Source organism: Lucilia cuprina, chromosome 4, assembly GCF_022045245.1.
Source record: "Lucilia cuprina isolate Lc7/37 chromosome 4, ASM2204524v1, whole genome shotgun sequence".
NCBI lineage: Eukaryota > Metazoa > Arthropoda > Insecta > Diptera > Calliphoridae > Lucilia > Lucilia cuprina.
This window is the reverse complement of record NC_060952.1, coordinates 65,301,030-65,315,502: the sequence shown is the minus strand read 5'-3', so window position 1 is coordinate 65,315,502 and position 14,473 is coordinate 65,301,030. Positions and strand designations below refer to the sequence as shown.

The window sequence follows — 14,473 nt, the reverse complement described above, 5'->3', positions numbered from 1 at the left end:
GCCATCCGATTTCTACACTTCCAACTTAAAGTTCTATATAAGTTTTTATCGTGCACAAGATCGTCCGATAGCAGTTATATATCATTTTATATATACGGCTATAGTAACTTTTTTTGTAAAAAAAAGGTTTGTTGTTGTAGTACACACCCTAGAACGATGAAATCCGGAAAAAATGTATGCCATCCGATTTCTACACTTCCAACTTAAAGTTCTATATAGGCTTTTATCGTGCACAAGATCGTCCGATAGCAGTTATATATCATTTTATATATACAGCTATAGTAACATTTTTTGTAAAAAAAGTTTGTTGTTGTAGTACACACCCTAGAACGATGAAATCCGGAAAAAAATGTATGCCATCCGATTTCTACACTTCCAACTTAAAGTTCTATATAGATTTCTTTCGTGCACAAGATTGTCCGATAGCACTTATATATCATTTTATATATACGGCTATAGTAATATTTTTTGTAAAAAAAAGTTTGTTGTTGTAGTACACAACCTAGAACGATGAAATCCGGAAAAAATGTATGCCATCCGATTTCTACACTTCCAACTTAAAGTTCTATATAGGTTTTTATCTTGCACAAGATCGTCCGATATCATTTATATATCATTTTTTATATATGACCATAGTAACATTTTTTGAATGTTTTTTATTAAAAGGCATTCTGTAACGATATAATCCCAAATATATTTATATTTTATCAGATTTGTTCCTTTCCACGTTTATATACATATACATAATACAATGTAAATCATGAAAATCATTTTTTTGTTGAATTTTTTCTACGTGCATAAACACATATTGAAAATGTAAATAATGAAAACGAGTTTTTGCGTGTTTTCCACGTGCAGAAACACATATTTGTAAACAAAAATAACTCACCACACCAAAAAAAATGTTTATTTTGATAAAACAGCTGTTCGGTTTGTTTTATATTTCGTCTGGTTGTTTTCTTTATGTGCGTGAAATGTTAATGTTTTAAAACAATGTAATAGTCCAACTTCTTATTATTCTTTGGTATCGACATTTCATTATTCACAAAAAGTCGAAAGATTGACTTTTCATAAATTTGAAAAGATTAAAAATTGACTTTTTATATACATATTTTTAATTGTGTAGAAGTTGACTTTTTCTTTCAACTATAGAACTCTTATCGTGTGCGAAAATATTAAATATTTTAAATATTTACTTGTTAATAGCAATATTTCTCAGCTTAACTCATATTTTATTTTGCCAATTTTATATAAATTTTTAAAGTATATTTGATCAATTATTTAACACACTATTTATTTGACAAAAAGTTTTAAAATGAATAATTATTATTAAACGATGTAAAAAAAGCATCATAAATATCTATCTGGTAGCTCCAATCGGAACGATGAGAAATGAATGTGTTTTGTTTAGTGCAGCTTAACTCATATTTTATTTTGCCAATTTTATATAAATTTTTAAAGTATATTTGATCAATTATTTAACACACTATTTATTTGACAAAAAATTTTAAAATTAATAATTATTATTAAACGATGTAAAAAAAGCATCATAAATATCTATCTGGTAGCTCCAATCGGAACGATGAGAAATGAATGTGTTTTGTTTAGTGAAACTGTGAAACTGTGGAAAGGTTACAGAAAAATATTTTTTGTTTCTAAATTTATTCAGAAAAAGACTTAGAATTATATTAATCATAAAATAGTAACTAGAGTACAAATATTGTTTTTGATTTTAAATTCTCATTGAACATTAAAGTTGAGTTCATTGTATATCTGTATTTCATTTCCACATTGTACTTATTGTGTATCTAAAAAAGGCGTCTTCTAGTACATTTTTGTCTTCATCTACAGAAAAGTGTTAAGTGAATTAAACAAAAGCCATAATGGGTACTTTATCGGATTTTGGTCAAATAGCAATGAAATGGGATCCGAAAAATTTGGAAATTCGTACTATGTCTGTAGAAAAAACACTGGAGCCGTTGGTATTGCAAGTAACAACACTTGTAAATACAAAGGGGCCAAGCAAGAAGAAAAAAGGTAAGGCTTCAAAACTAATCCAATGTATTTTTTAATTAGATTACTTAAAATCGATAGTCAGATCATACTTATCTTACTGAGGAAAGGAAATTCCATAATGACTACTTATTGTTGTTTAAAATATTTTCTTTTCATAAACTATAGTTTTGAAATTCTACAGTACATTTGTATTAGCAATGTAATTACATACATACATATACTTTGTCTCATATAAGCATTCGCATTAAGGTGTATTTGAAGAGAAACATAATAAAAATTTTGGTGAGTGAAATGAATAATAATATTTGTCTTACTGTCTAGAGTCTAGGCTTCATAGGTCCAAAGGCTTAATATCACACATTTAAAAATTTAAAATTTTAAAAAAATAAAAATTTACACTCTTTAAAATTTGTTGAAATTACATTTACTTAAATAAATTAAACTTTATTAAAAAACCATAAAATTACATGGCAAAAAAAGTATTAGAATTTTTTCTGCATTTCATGTCTGACCATATTATACGAAACACGAAAAAAAATAATCGTATGCTTTTTTATTGTTTTAAGAGTTTACTCTAACCGAAAGGACAAATTTTAGACCATTTGGTCTACATTTTGGGGCATTTGTACCATCTTTTGATGTTAGAGAATTCAGATTAAACGTTAATAATTCAATTTTTTAATTGAATTATCTGTATTTTTAGTTCCTTTTCGTACCACTAGGTTAAAAATTTTGCTACTACATATTCATGTACCTATATATTAGCAATAATGTAAAATTTAATTTTATGTTAATTAGTAGTATGTGAGATAAACTCTCACGACCAGGGATGGAAAAAGAGATTTTGTTTCAGTATCAAAATATATTTCAGAGAGTACTTTTTGGGTCGCAAAGAACTTAGGTTAGGTTGATAGGAAGATGTGTACTACATCAAATCTGAAAAAATACACCAAGGCCACAATCGGGCCTGTTGCTCTTTATCGTAAAAAAAAAGAACGGAATGATTTATTTTCAGTGTTCAGAAACTCAGTTTACTGAAGGTAATTCCGATGAATCTTCCAGCCAGTGTTTATCAGGAATGGTTTTTCGGAACTTCCAAGATACTTGGATCTAACTTCGATGATTGTCGGGCAGTGGCAAAGAAAGTGCTTTAGAGTTCCACTGTCCTCTCTACATGCTCTATATACGTCTGAATCTGCACGTCCAATTTTGCATGTGCTCGTAATCGTAATCCGAATACGTACTATCTTACTAACTTCAGACTTGCTTACTTTTAGGAGATTTGCCGTATTGCTCTTATCAGGGTCACCCCATAGGATTTTCGTGGTTCTACTCACTGTTTCATTATTCCAAGAGGTTTTATGGGATTCTCTCACCCATATTTTTAGTTCAGCTTTTGTTGCGTCGAATGGTTTTGCGTTTGTCAGGTCAACTGCCTCGAGCTTCATTCCCTCTAAAGCTATTACAATCGCTCTTTCGATACCGACTATTCCCGAGTGGGCTGGTACCCATATGATGTGAAACCTACCTCTGGGAGAGTATTCAGTTAAAGCTTTCTTACAATCCAAAGTACTAAAATATTTTTTTTGCTAAACTTTTGTAATTTCTGAAATATATTTATACATTTTTAAATTAGAATGGGCGTTATATGTAGCTCTGAAAGTATCAAATAAGACTCGGAAGTATCACGGTACTTTTGCACATCAAATAGTATCAAAAAAGTACCATAGTACCAATTTTGCCATCCCTGCTCACGACATTGCCTCGGGCCAATTTATTTTTAGTATATACAGTATTGTTCGAAACCTAAGCAACTTTTTTTGGCATTGTATACAAAGTGCAATAATTTCTATTTTAATTGATTTATTCAAAATTATATAATTGATAATAATAATATTATGTGTCTACATTATACTAACAACAACAAAACTTTAATTCCATTTCGCTGTGAGTTACTAGAAAATAATAATTGAATTAACTCCATAAATAGCTGTTCGAAACTTAAGCAACTTTTTGATCTTCTTATGAAATTCTTTGTTCCTTTTGAGTTTCAAACACCTTTATGGAATAGATTAGTTACTAGTGTAGTTCGTAATTAATCCCAAGCGGATTTTAAGCCATTCGAAAGCTGCAATGTTTTCTAAAACTGCGAGTTTCGACCCAGGGCTTCAGAATGCCGAACAGCATCTCTAAGGGACTTGAGTTGGGAGATTTTGATGGACAATCAAAGAGTTTGGGCCCTATTACTCGATAACTAATCTTAGATCAATTTTTCCAAAGGTTTTGGTCCATTATCATGCTACAAATCGCAATAAAGTAAGTTGTTCTGTTCAATGTACTTAATCCTATGGTTCATTTTGTTGGCCAAAAATGTCACAGAAAGTAAAACAATCCAATTTTATTTGCATTTCAACATCAGGACTTTCTCTACTCACCAAAAATCTTACCCACAACCTTAATTATTTGACCTCCATGTTTTTTAAGCCTTTAATGTACGATCATGTAACCGCATATGAATCCCGCAGTGACATGGCACAGAATTTACTTAAAGAAATTCGATTTTTTTACAAATTCTGTACAATTTTGGGTAGAATATTGAAATAGATTACGCAAGACTAATAAACAACAGTTTTATTTATAAACGGGTCCACATTTTCCTTCTTAAATTCAGCAAAGTATGTGAGGCTCAAAGGCTGAAGGCCCAATAATGAATGGAGAGCAAAAATTTAAGGGTGTGGCCATGATTTTTGAAGAGAAGGGTTATTCCTGATGTTGAAATACAAACAGAGTTGGATTGTTTTTCTTCTTGGGACGTTTTTCGCAAACAAAATGAATTATATGATTGAGAACAACGAACAGAACAACTTACTTTATTGCGATTTTCAGCATAATAATGAACCAAAACCTTTGGAAAAGTTGATCTAAGAGTAGTTATCGAGTAACGCGACCAAAATTATTTGATTGTCCATCAAAATCTCCCGACTGAAGTCCCCTAGAGATGCTATTCGGCATTCTGAAACGCTGGGTCGAAACTCGCAGTTTTAGAAAACATTGCAGCTTGCGAATGGCTTAAAATCCGCTTGGGATTAATTACTAACTACACTAGTAAATAATATATTCCATAAAGGTGTTTGGAACTCAAAAGAACCAACGATTTCCATAAGAACATCAAAAAGTTGCTTAAGTTTCGAACAGCTATAATTCAGTTATTATTTTGTTGTAACTCACAGCGAAATGGAATTAAAGTTTTGTTGTTGTTATTATAATGTAGACACATAATGTTATTATTATCAATTATATAATTTTGAATAAATCGATTAAAATAGAAAATATAGCACTTTGTATACAATGCCAAAAAAGTTGCTTATGTTTCGAACAATACTGTATATAAAACTATTATTGTTAAGTTTGGTACTGCATTTTTACAATATTAATATTTTAATATATGTGTTTGGCATCAATCCAATTTGTCCAAGTTTTTATGAAAATAAAACAAAATAAAGTTTCAAATTTTATGAGACGTAGATCTCTTTTATTTAAAGCCAAATATTACCTCGTAGAAGGTTTGCAGGTTTTTTATGTAAAAGATAATGTGCACGTAGTGCTTGTCGTAGACAACATCAATATCTTAAGACCGTGTAAAAAAACAAGCTTAATTTGGTGGCAAACAATATTTAAGTACCGTTAACGGTTTACTCGTTAGAATCTTCCAGCAAAGATGTATAATATTGGCATTAGATTCTAACGTTGTTAAAAATAGTATTATTCATTAAAAGGAGCAATTACCAAAATTCAGCTCGCAACAAAACTCGCTTAAACAATATGTATGTTTATACCCTACACCACTTTAGTGGGGAGGGTATATTGGGTTTGTGCTGATGTTTGTAACGCACAATAATATTAGTCCTATATCCTAACCTTAAAGTATACCAATCGGCTCAGAATTATTTTTTGAGTCGATTAGCTATGTCCGTCTGTCCGTCCATGAAAACCTTGTAATCAAACTACAGGCAATTTTGAAGATAATTGAATGAAATTTGGTACATGATCTTCTACTGTACCCCGAATAGGGCTTGTAATTTTTGAGATAATTCAATGAAATTTGGCACGTGATCTTTTATGGTACTGTAGACAAAGCTTATTGAAAATAGTTAACATCGGTCCATTATTTCACCTAGGCCCCATAGAAATGAACCCGCCAAATAGGAATTTTAAGTTTATAATTATGTTTATGTAAAAAATGTATTAAGTAAAAATACAAAATTTACCGGTGAATGTTACAAGACCGCGAGTGGTTGTAAAGCACTCTTACGAATCTTGAATAACACTAAATTTATTTTTAAAAACTAAAAACTTAAGAACTAATAAACAAAATCTTAAAACTAACTTAGAACTAAGATAAGACCTCATGCACTCTTTTTATGCATTCAATCTTATCAATTTCATATTCCCTTTTAAGGGTGGGTTTTCAAGTGCGCTAGTGATAAGAATATGATCTATTTCTAATTATATCTCATAATGTCTATGCGTTACATAAACAAGAGAATTAATGTGCATCTTAGTGCTACCATTCTTATCATTACTAAAGGTCATAAAGAACTTAAACGATAAATATTTATTTATAACTCAAGTGAACTAATCAAATAGTTTTAATGACCAAACACATGCACCAAAATTAGATTTTAAACTATGTTCAAATATGTTTGAACATTCTGCCAGGGGAAATACTAAATATATGTATAATTATTTTGTCTAAATATGTAACAGTAATTTATGAATACTTATGTATAATGAACCGGTACAGAATTATTTGCATGACTTTCTCTTCCTATACTTGTAGCAGTAGTAGCCAGGAACCCACAACCACAGCTTAGCTCTCTTCTCCCGGCTCGCTTTCTTCAATTCTAAATCTCCATCAAGATACTCTTCTTCATTTGCTGGATTATTATCTTTGTTTGCGTAAGATAACGTTTCGTCACCAGCATCGATAGTAACATCTTCGGCTAATTCGGCACTTCCTTCTTTATCGATAGCCCCAGTTTTATTACAGGCAATTTTATCATCACCATTATTTCCTTTAGCATCGTTGTCATCATCGGCATTTTCATTATTGGCTTTAATACACACATTTGCACAGGCTTTAGTAGAAGACGCATCGTCTATGTTGGCTTCAGTTCTAATATCAATAGTATTAGTTTCATCAGCATTATTATTAGCATTTTCAGTGGCATATTTAACTTCAGTGTTGATATTGTTGAGTTGTTTACCTAGTGCATCTTTTTCATCAACTATAGTATCATAATAAGCGCTCGAAACATCAATTACAGCAAGAGGAGTTTCCAAAACAACACCAGTACTCCCCTCTTTTATCTTCTTCATTAGCTCCAACTTCATTTCTCACGGCTTCTTCAACGATTGATTCATGAACACCATATTGAGCAGAAGCACCCAAGAATATGTTGTCACCATCATAACATCCTCCATAGTGAGGACTTGCCGGGGAAATGTTAGCAGGAACATCAGACAAACCACTAACTGAATCGGTTTCTTCAGAGTGTTCAATTGTTAAAATAAATCTGTATTTGTAATAAGATTCATTATTCTCGTCTTCTGCTTCTTTACTAATTTTTGCTCTTCTCTGCCTTAGCAATTGGAGTACTTTTTCGTATTCGACATTTGATCTGTGCCACTGAATCATTATGTCCATTTCGAACTTACCGCACTGAGAATAGCAATATTCCAATTGCTTCATAGAGTTGCTCAACTGTATAATTTTTTCGTCAATATCGCTTACAGAATTAAACAAATTTACAACTCCGCTTATACCTTCTCTTGATCTTCCCATTTTCTTTTCAATTTCCCAAAATTTGTTCTCATGTGAAAGAGAAGCAAATTTTGGGCATTCTTGAAATTCATGTTCACCACGATAGCAACACGCATAGATTAAATGTTACCTTCTTAAACACTTCTATGTTTTGTTTATACTGTTCTTTTTGTTGTTTAGGATTAGTATCTTCCTCTTGCAGATAATCTTCTTCAACGGCAACCACCGTTTGATCATCGTCATAATTTTCCGTTACCTCCTTCTTTTCATCGCAACAGTCTTCATTATGCTCCCTTGGAGTACTTTTTAACTCACGTGGAGTTTTTTCTTGGTTTCTTGAACCCTGTTCTGGCATTGATGCCATTTCCAGCTCTCGTGGAGCATTCATTATCTCTTTTTTATAGAGATTTTTTGCTCTCTTGGAGCATTTTTTGACTCTCGTGGAGTCATCTTTAACTCTCGTGGAGTTTTTACTGGTTCTCTTGGAACCTCCTTTGGCGCCTTGTCCTTCTTTGGAGCATCCTCTAGCTCTCTTGAAGCTTCTCTCGGTTCTCTTGGAACCTCTTTTGGCATTGAAGCCAGTTTTAGCTCTCTTGGAACTTTTTGCTTTTTCTGAGCATTTTCAGGCTCTCTTAGAGCTCTTTTTAACTCATCTCTCATCGTTTCTTTAATGGAGATTATCGTGGATTCCATGTACTTTCCTAGCCTAGTTTCTAGGTCTTCTTCTATTGTTGTCGACATATTGTATACTTCTTTTTTATATACTTTTTATTTATTTTTTAATATACTTTTCATATATAATTATTATTAAATTATTATTAAATTTAAAATTAGCTGTTGCTAATTCAATCTCTGTCAAAGCCGAGATTGACGCTTTTTTCACGAACAGTGAACCTGGCCACGGCACTGATCCGGTTCGAAGGACCAAATGTAAAAAATGTATTAAGTAAAAATACAAAATTTACCGGTGAATGTTACAAGACCGCGAGTGGTTGTAAAGCACTCTTACGAATCTTGAATAACACTAAATTTATTTTAAAAACTAAAAACTTAAGAACTAATAAAACAAAATCTTAAAACTAACTTAGAACTAAGATAAGACCTCATGCACTCTTTTTATGCATTCAATCTTATCAATTTCATATTCCCTTTTAAGGGTGGGTTTTCAAGTGCGCTAGTGATAAGAATATGATCTATTTCTAATTATATCTCATAATGTCTATGCGTTACATAAACAAGAGAATTAATGTGCATCTTAGTGCTGTGCTACCATTCTTATCATTACTAAAGGTCATAAAGAATTTAACCGATAAATATTTATTTATAACTCAAGTGAACTAATCAAATAGTTTTAATGACCAAACACATGCACCAAAATTAGATTTTAAACTATGTTCAAATATGTTTGAACAGTTTAATATACTCGTATCTCGACAAAAACCTGCAAAACCAAGTTCTATACTAGTCTTGATGACACTGATGAACTTTATAATTATAGGGCCTCATTTGACCCTAGCCCCTCTTAAAAGCCCCCATCAAAAATTTTCCTTAAATATCCACAGTTTTATTAATCTATAAATGGATTCAGTATATCTAACTCAAGGTACAATTCAACTTAAATGCTTTATTAGGAAAACTAAATCACACTTTATTCGTATACAGGTGTAGGGTATTATATGGTCGGCCTTGCCCGACTATAACTTCTTACTGGTTTCCTTATAAAATTGACTTTAGCCACTGGTTATAAAATTAATGGATTCTATAATATTGAATATGTATATAACAATTTCACAACAATATCTTATGCAAAATTAAATATTTTTTATAATAAATTTACTTTTTGTATTAATTTCTTAATTTTCTATAATGAAGAATATTTATTGGATGATTTTATAACAATATTTCAGAAACATTGTATGTAATAAGTTGTTCTGATTAAGCTACTTTTAGAATGGGTTCATTAAAAAACATTTCAGATTTCAGAAAATAAATCTTGAAAATAATGATATCGCTTTTACTTCTACATCCAGTTTGAGGAATAGTGTTGTGTTTCTTAAGTATTTCTAATAAGTTTTTAAACAATACATACCCAGCAAAAATAATTGATGTCATACTTTACAAACGACATATTAATCACATCTAAAAATGCGACTATATATTTTTTCGCTTTTACAAATGAAAACCCAGTTAAAAGTGAGGAAATAGATGTAGAAAAGTCATTACAAATGACATATTAAGTACATCATATTAAGTACATATTAAGTACGAATGAAATTAACATAAGGATGTCATCGAACCAATTCGGTTTATTTTTGATATCAAAATATCGGATTTTTATTGCATCTATGAATAAGATTAGGAAAAAACTTTATAGTATTGTGTTTGTGTGTGTGCAAAAAAAGAAATAAAAAGACAAGAAAAAGTTATGTTTTTTCTTGCACTAAACCAAGTGGTTGTAATGGCGTTCACTTAACAAGTGTTTTACTTTATACCGTTAGCGTTTTACTAGTTAGAATTTATCTCTACACTTTTTCAAAGATGAAAAAAGAAGTAGTTAGATATATCCTAACGTAGTACAAAGGGAATAGATCGGTTTATTTTTGATATCAAAATATCGGATTTTTATTGCATCTATGAATAAGATTAGATGTAGTTAATAGTTGTCAAAAATGAACAACATCCCTCCAATGACACGCTTATGTAAAATTCATAGGTTTTTCACCAAATTTGAAGTACTGCAACTATGTTATTTGTGGTTAAAATTCTACTTCTTTTTCCTCACTTTTTTGCTGGGTAGTTATACACTAGTTTCATTAGAACGTATGAATTCTTGAATTCATTTAAAAAACTCAAAAGCATAAATTTAATAAACTTATTTTCTTTATAAAGAAGACTATTTCACATAAAAATATTTTCTAATATTTAAGAAAAAACTTTATAGTATTGTGTTTGTGTGTGTGCAAAAAAAGAAATAAAAAGACAAGAAAAAGTTATGTTTTTTCTTGCACTAAACCAAGTGGTTGTAATGGCGTTTACTTAACAAGTGTTTTACTTTATACCGTTAGCGGTTTTACTAGTTAGAATTTATCTCTACACTTTTTCAAAGATGAAAAAAGAAGTAGTTAGATATATCCTAACGTAGTACAAAGGGAATAGAAAATAGGGTTTCAAATTAATTTCTAAAATTTCTAAATTCGTGGATATAAATCTGCCCCTAAGAGCAGATCTACTGGTTTAGAATCAAATAAGTTAGTATCTGCCAAAAGTATATTTGGCAAATCATTTCGATACTCATTCGATATAATAATTGAGGGTAAATTACCAGAGATCGTTGGCAAAACGAGAGCTACTGTACTCAAAACAATTGAAGAGTCCAAGGGCGTGCCAATATAAATGGAACACGATTTCCTTGATATTACAGAATTCGCCTGGTTGATACCAGATATTTGAGCATTCGTCGATTGCGTCAAAATTTTTAAACGATTTTGTACTCTTTCGGAAATAAACGATGTTTCCGAAGCAGGGTCAATGAGAGCACGAGCTGGGTACGTCATACCCTGGTGATAAATATTCACCATCGCTGTTCCTAACAATACTGTTTGGTTTTGCGAAGTATAAAACGCCTGTCTATTAATAGGAGCTGAAGTGCTAGAGCTGTTAGATGTTGCTACTTGAGAAGAAACTGTGGGTATAGATAGAGCAGCTTGTGATAAAGCACTTGTGCTCGGACCCGAATTAAAAGTTCTAGAAGTTCCATTTGAATCTTCTGAAGGAGGCACATTTCTATGTAACATAGTATTGTGCTTCTTTTTACAAATAGAACAACAATGCAGACTCTTACAATCTTTTACTTCATGATTTCGTGACAAACAATTAATGCAATAGTGATGTTTCTTAATAGTCGAGAATCTGTCCATTACCGAAAGTTTTTTAAATCTCTTACAATCCCGTAGAAAATGGCTTTGATTCTTACATAAAATGTAAGAAAGAGAAGAAGATGAAGTGGCATGGTGCGCCTTCACCTTTGGAGTCGATAATTTTTTCGATTGTGGGACTTCCCTAATGTCTTAACCAACATACGTGGATTTTCATAAGCAGCCCTAAGGCTATTCCACGCCATATCAAATCCTAAATGCGAAATAGGATATTTAGTTACTATTTCCTTTGCATCACCACTAGTCTTACGTATAAGATGACACATCCTTTCTATGTTGGTAAGACGAGTATTATTTACGTATAAAACAGTAAATAGATCCCTAAAAGCGGGCCAAGAAAGATAATCTCCGTCAAAGGTCTCAACATCACAGGGCGGTACTACTAAACTATGGTGAGTTTCCGTATAGTTCTGGCTAACTACTGGAGAATCACTAGTCTTTTGAGCTTGGGCATACGTATACAATCGTTCTTTAATATTCGATAAACAGTTAACGAATGCATTATAAGTGATGAGACGACATCTATATCATCAGGTTCTGTTGTGTCCGAAGTAGCTAAATAGTCCAAATATGTCTGATAGGTTGACTTAACTCGTTCATTAAAAGCTTCAATTCATCGGAATGAACCTCTAAACTAAAAACAGTGAGTCTTTCTTCCCTAAGATTGTTCACATTAGCTTCAAAGCTTATGAGAGCATCAGAAGCTCTAATAAAGAGAGCAAGAGCAGGCACAGACATAGTTATTTTGATATAAAAGCGATTTAATAAATAAATTTAATAATTTAATTCAATTTAATTTTATCTTTATTTAAAAGACTTCAATCTATGACGATTTATTATTACGTAACGTATTTAAATTGCACAAAGAAACAAATAATTTAATAAAATTTTTAAATTTGAAACAAATTTTATTAAAAACCGTGAAAAAATATTTAAATAATGAAATTTTATATTAGTCAAATTGACCGACCGTAGGGTAACAACTCAAACCGGATTAAAGATTATGTACAAGGTACATAAACATAAAATTCTTTATTTATTTCACTTCTTCTTTGTTTTATTTGTTATTATATTTATTTTTATATTTTATTTGTTATTATTTAATTAATATTTTTCACACACGATTTTATTAAATTTATTTTTTCGAACTTTCTTAAGAATTTTTTAATTTTATCTTTACTATGTCTGTCCGTTTATGTAAACAAATGCACGGTAGATATATAAGGCACTGACAAAAAGGTAGTCACTAATGTCAAACAAAAAACAGTTGGCAAATCTATCAATCACAATAGCACACAAGAAAGATTTCTGTGTATGTGTTAATATAAATTTAATAAACAAGACTTTTTTCTTTTGTCTTTCTTTTATATTTATTCTTTTGTATGCACTTTTTAATAATAACACTCAAATTTAAAGATTACGCACCTTATTAATCCAAAGTTTTTATTGATGTTGGTGATTGAAATGGTGGTGGTTTTTTCTTTCGAAGAAAAGATGGCGATCTTAAGAAAAAACAAAAATAAGAAAATTAATCTTAGTGCTTCAATAATCCGGCTTCAAAAATCCGGCTCGAAGGACCAAATGATTGTGTGTGTGCAAAAAAAGAAATAAAAAGACAAGAAAAAGTTATGTTTTTTCAATAAAAAGTTTATTTATTAAATTTATAATTACCTTCAAGATTCTCAATAGGGGTTGTGCACTAAACCAAGTGGTTGTAATGGCGTTCACTTAACAAGTGTTTTAAAAAACAAAAAAAAAACTATGCAACTAGTTGCGAATTACTTTATACCGTTAGCGGTTTTACTAGTTAGAATTTATCTCTACACTTTTTCAAAGATGAAAAAAGAAGTAGTTAGATAAATCCTAACGTAGTACAAAGGGAATAGAAAATAGGGTTTCAAATTAATTTCTAAAATGAACATTGCCGGCCACCTTGCAACGACGAAGTTAGTTGCAACAACAAATGAGAAATAAAGGTTAATAAATCTAGGATAAACTTATACATATATACACAGAGAAAACAGATTCGTTGTGATAACCGAATTTGTTTCCAATCGAATTCAGTCGGTTCTCACAACTATACCAAAATTCGATTGTAATTATTGAAAAATTCGGTTACTATAACTTAATATATGGTGTACATAACTATTTTTGTTATTTATTCGGTAATGTGGTTTGAAATTATTGGTATTTGCAACTGAAATATTATTTATTGAAAACAAATTTGTGGATTTTGTGTATTTTAAAATATATTTAATTTTATTTAAAATATTTACAATAAAATATGAATGAATAAGCTTACAAAACTTATATAGATATATAAGTTGATGGTTGATAATGAAAATTTGATGTTTATATGTCGGAAATTTTGCTCTTCATCCTGTCCAACATGTCCAAAGGAGTACTACATTTCCGCAGCTGTAAAATTATGAAAACTAAAATAACACAAAATATATTAGAAGATAAAAAACATATTAAACATTACCTTTTCTATCCGATCTTTCCGATTTTATTTATCCGCAAATTTAATTTGGCTTTTTTTTAAATATAAATTCATTTTATTTTATATATTTTTATAAACGTCAACTAAAATCACCAACTTATTGGTTGTGAACTTCGAATTTAGTTCCTCTAATCATCATTCAATTTTAAATAATGTTTCCATTGATAATTGGTTGAAGTGCTCAATATTTTTTAC

The 14,473-nt window shown here is 30.6% G+C and overlaps 1 protein-coding gene across 2 annotated transcripts in view; it reads left to right on the top strand.

The window, feature by feature from the left end:
* The first annotated feature begins 1,641 nt into the window (after window positions 1-1,641).
* The window catches only part of LOC111687166 (catenin alpha), a 119,472-nt gene continuing 106,640 nt past the window's right edge, over window positions 1,642-14,473 (top strand). Inside the window, exons 1-2 of one of the 2 annotated variants that reach the window (XM_046948057.1) lie at window positions 1,739-1,755; window positions 1,852-2,037. In XM_046948057.1, coding sequence (XP_046804013.1) covers window positions 1,884-2,037 — 154 coding nt within the window. In that variant the 5' untranslated portion in view covers window positions 1,739-1,755; window positions 1,852-1,883. Of the gene's footprint in view, window positions 2,038-14,473 lie in introns of both variants that reach the window. The other variant, XM_046948058.1, reaches the window with a different exon arrangement.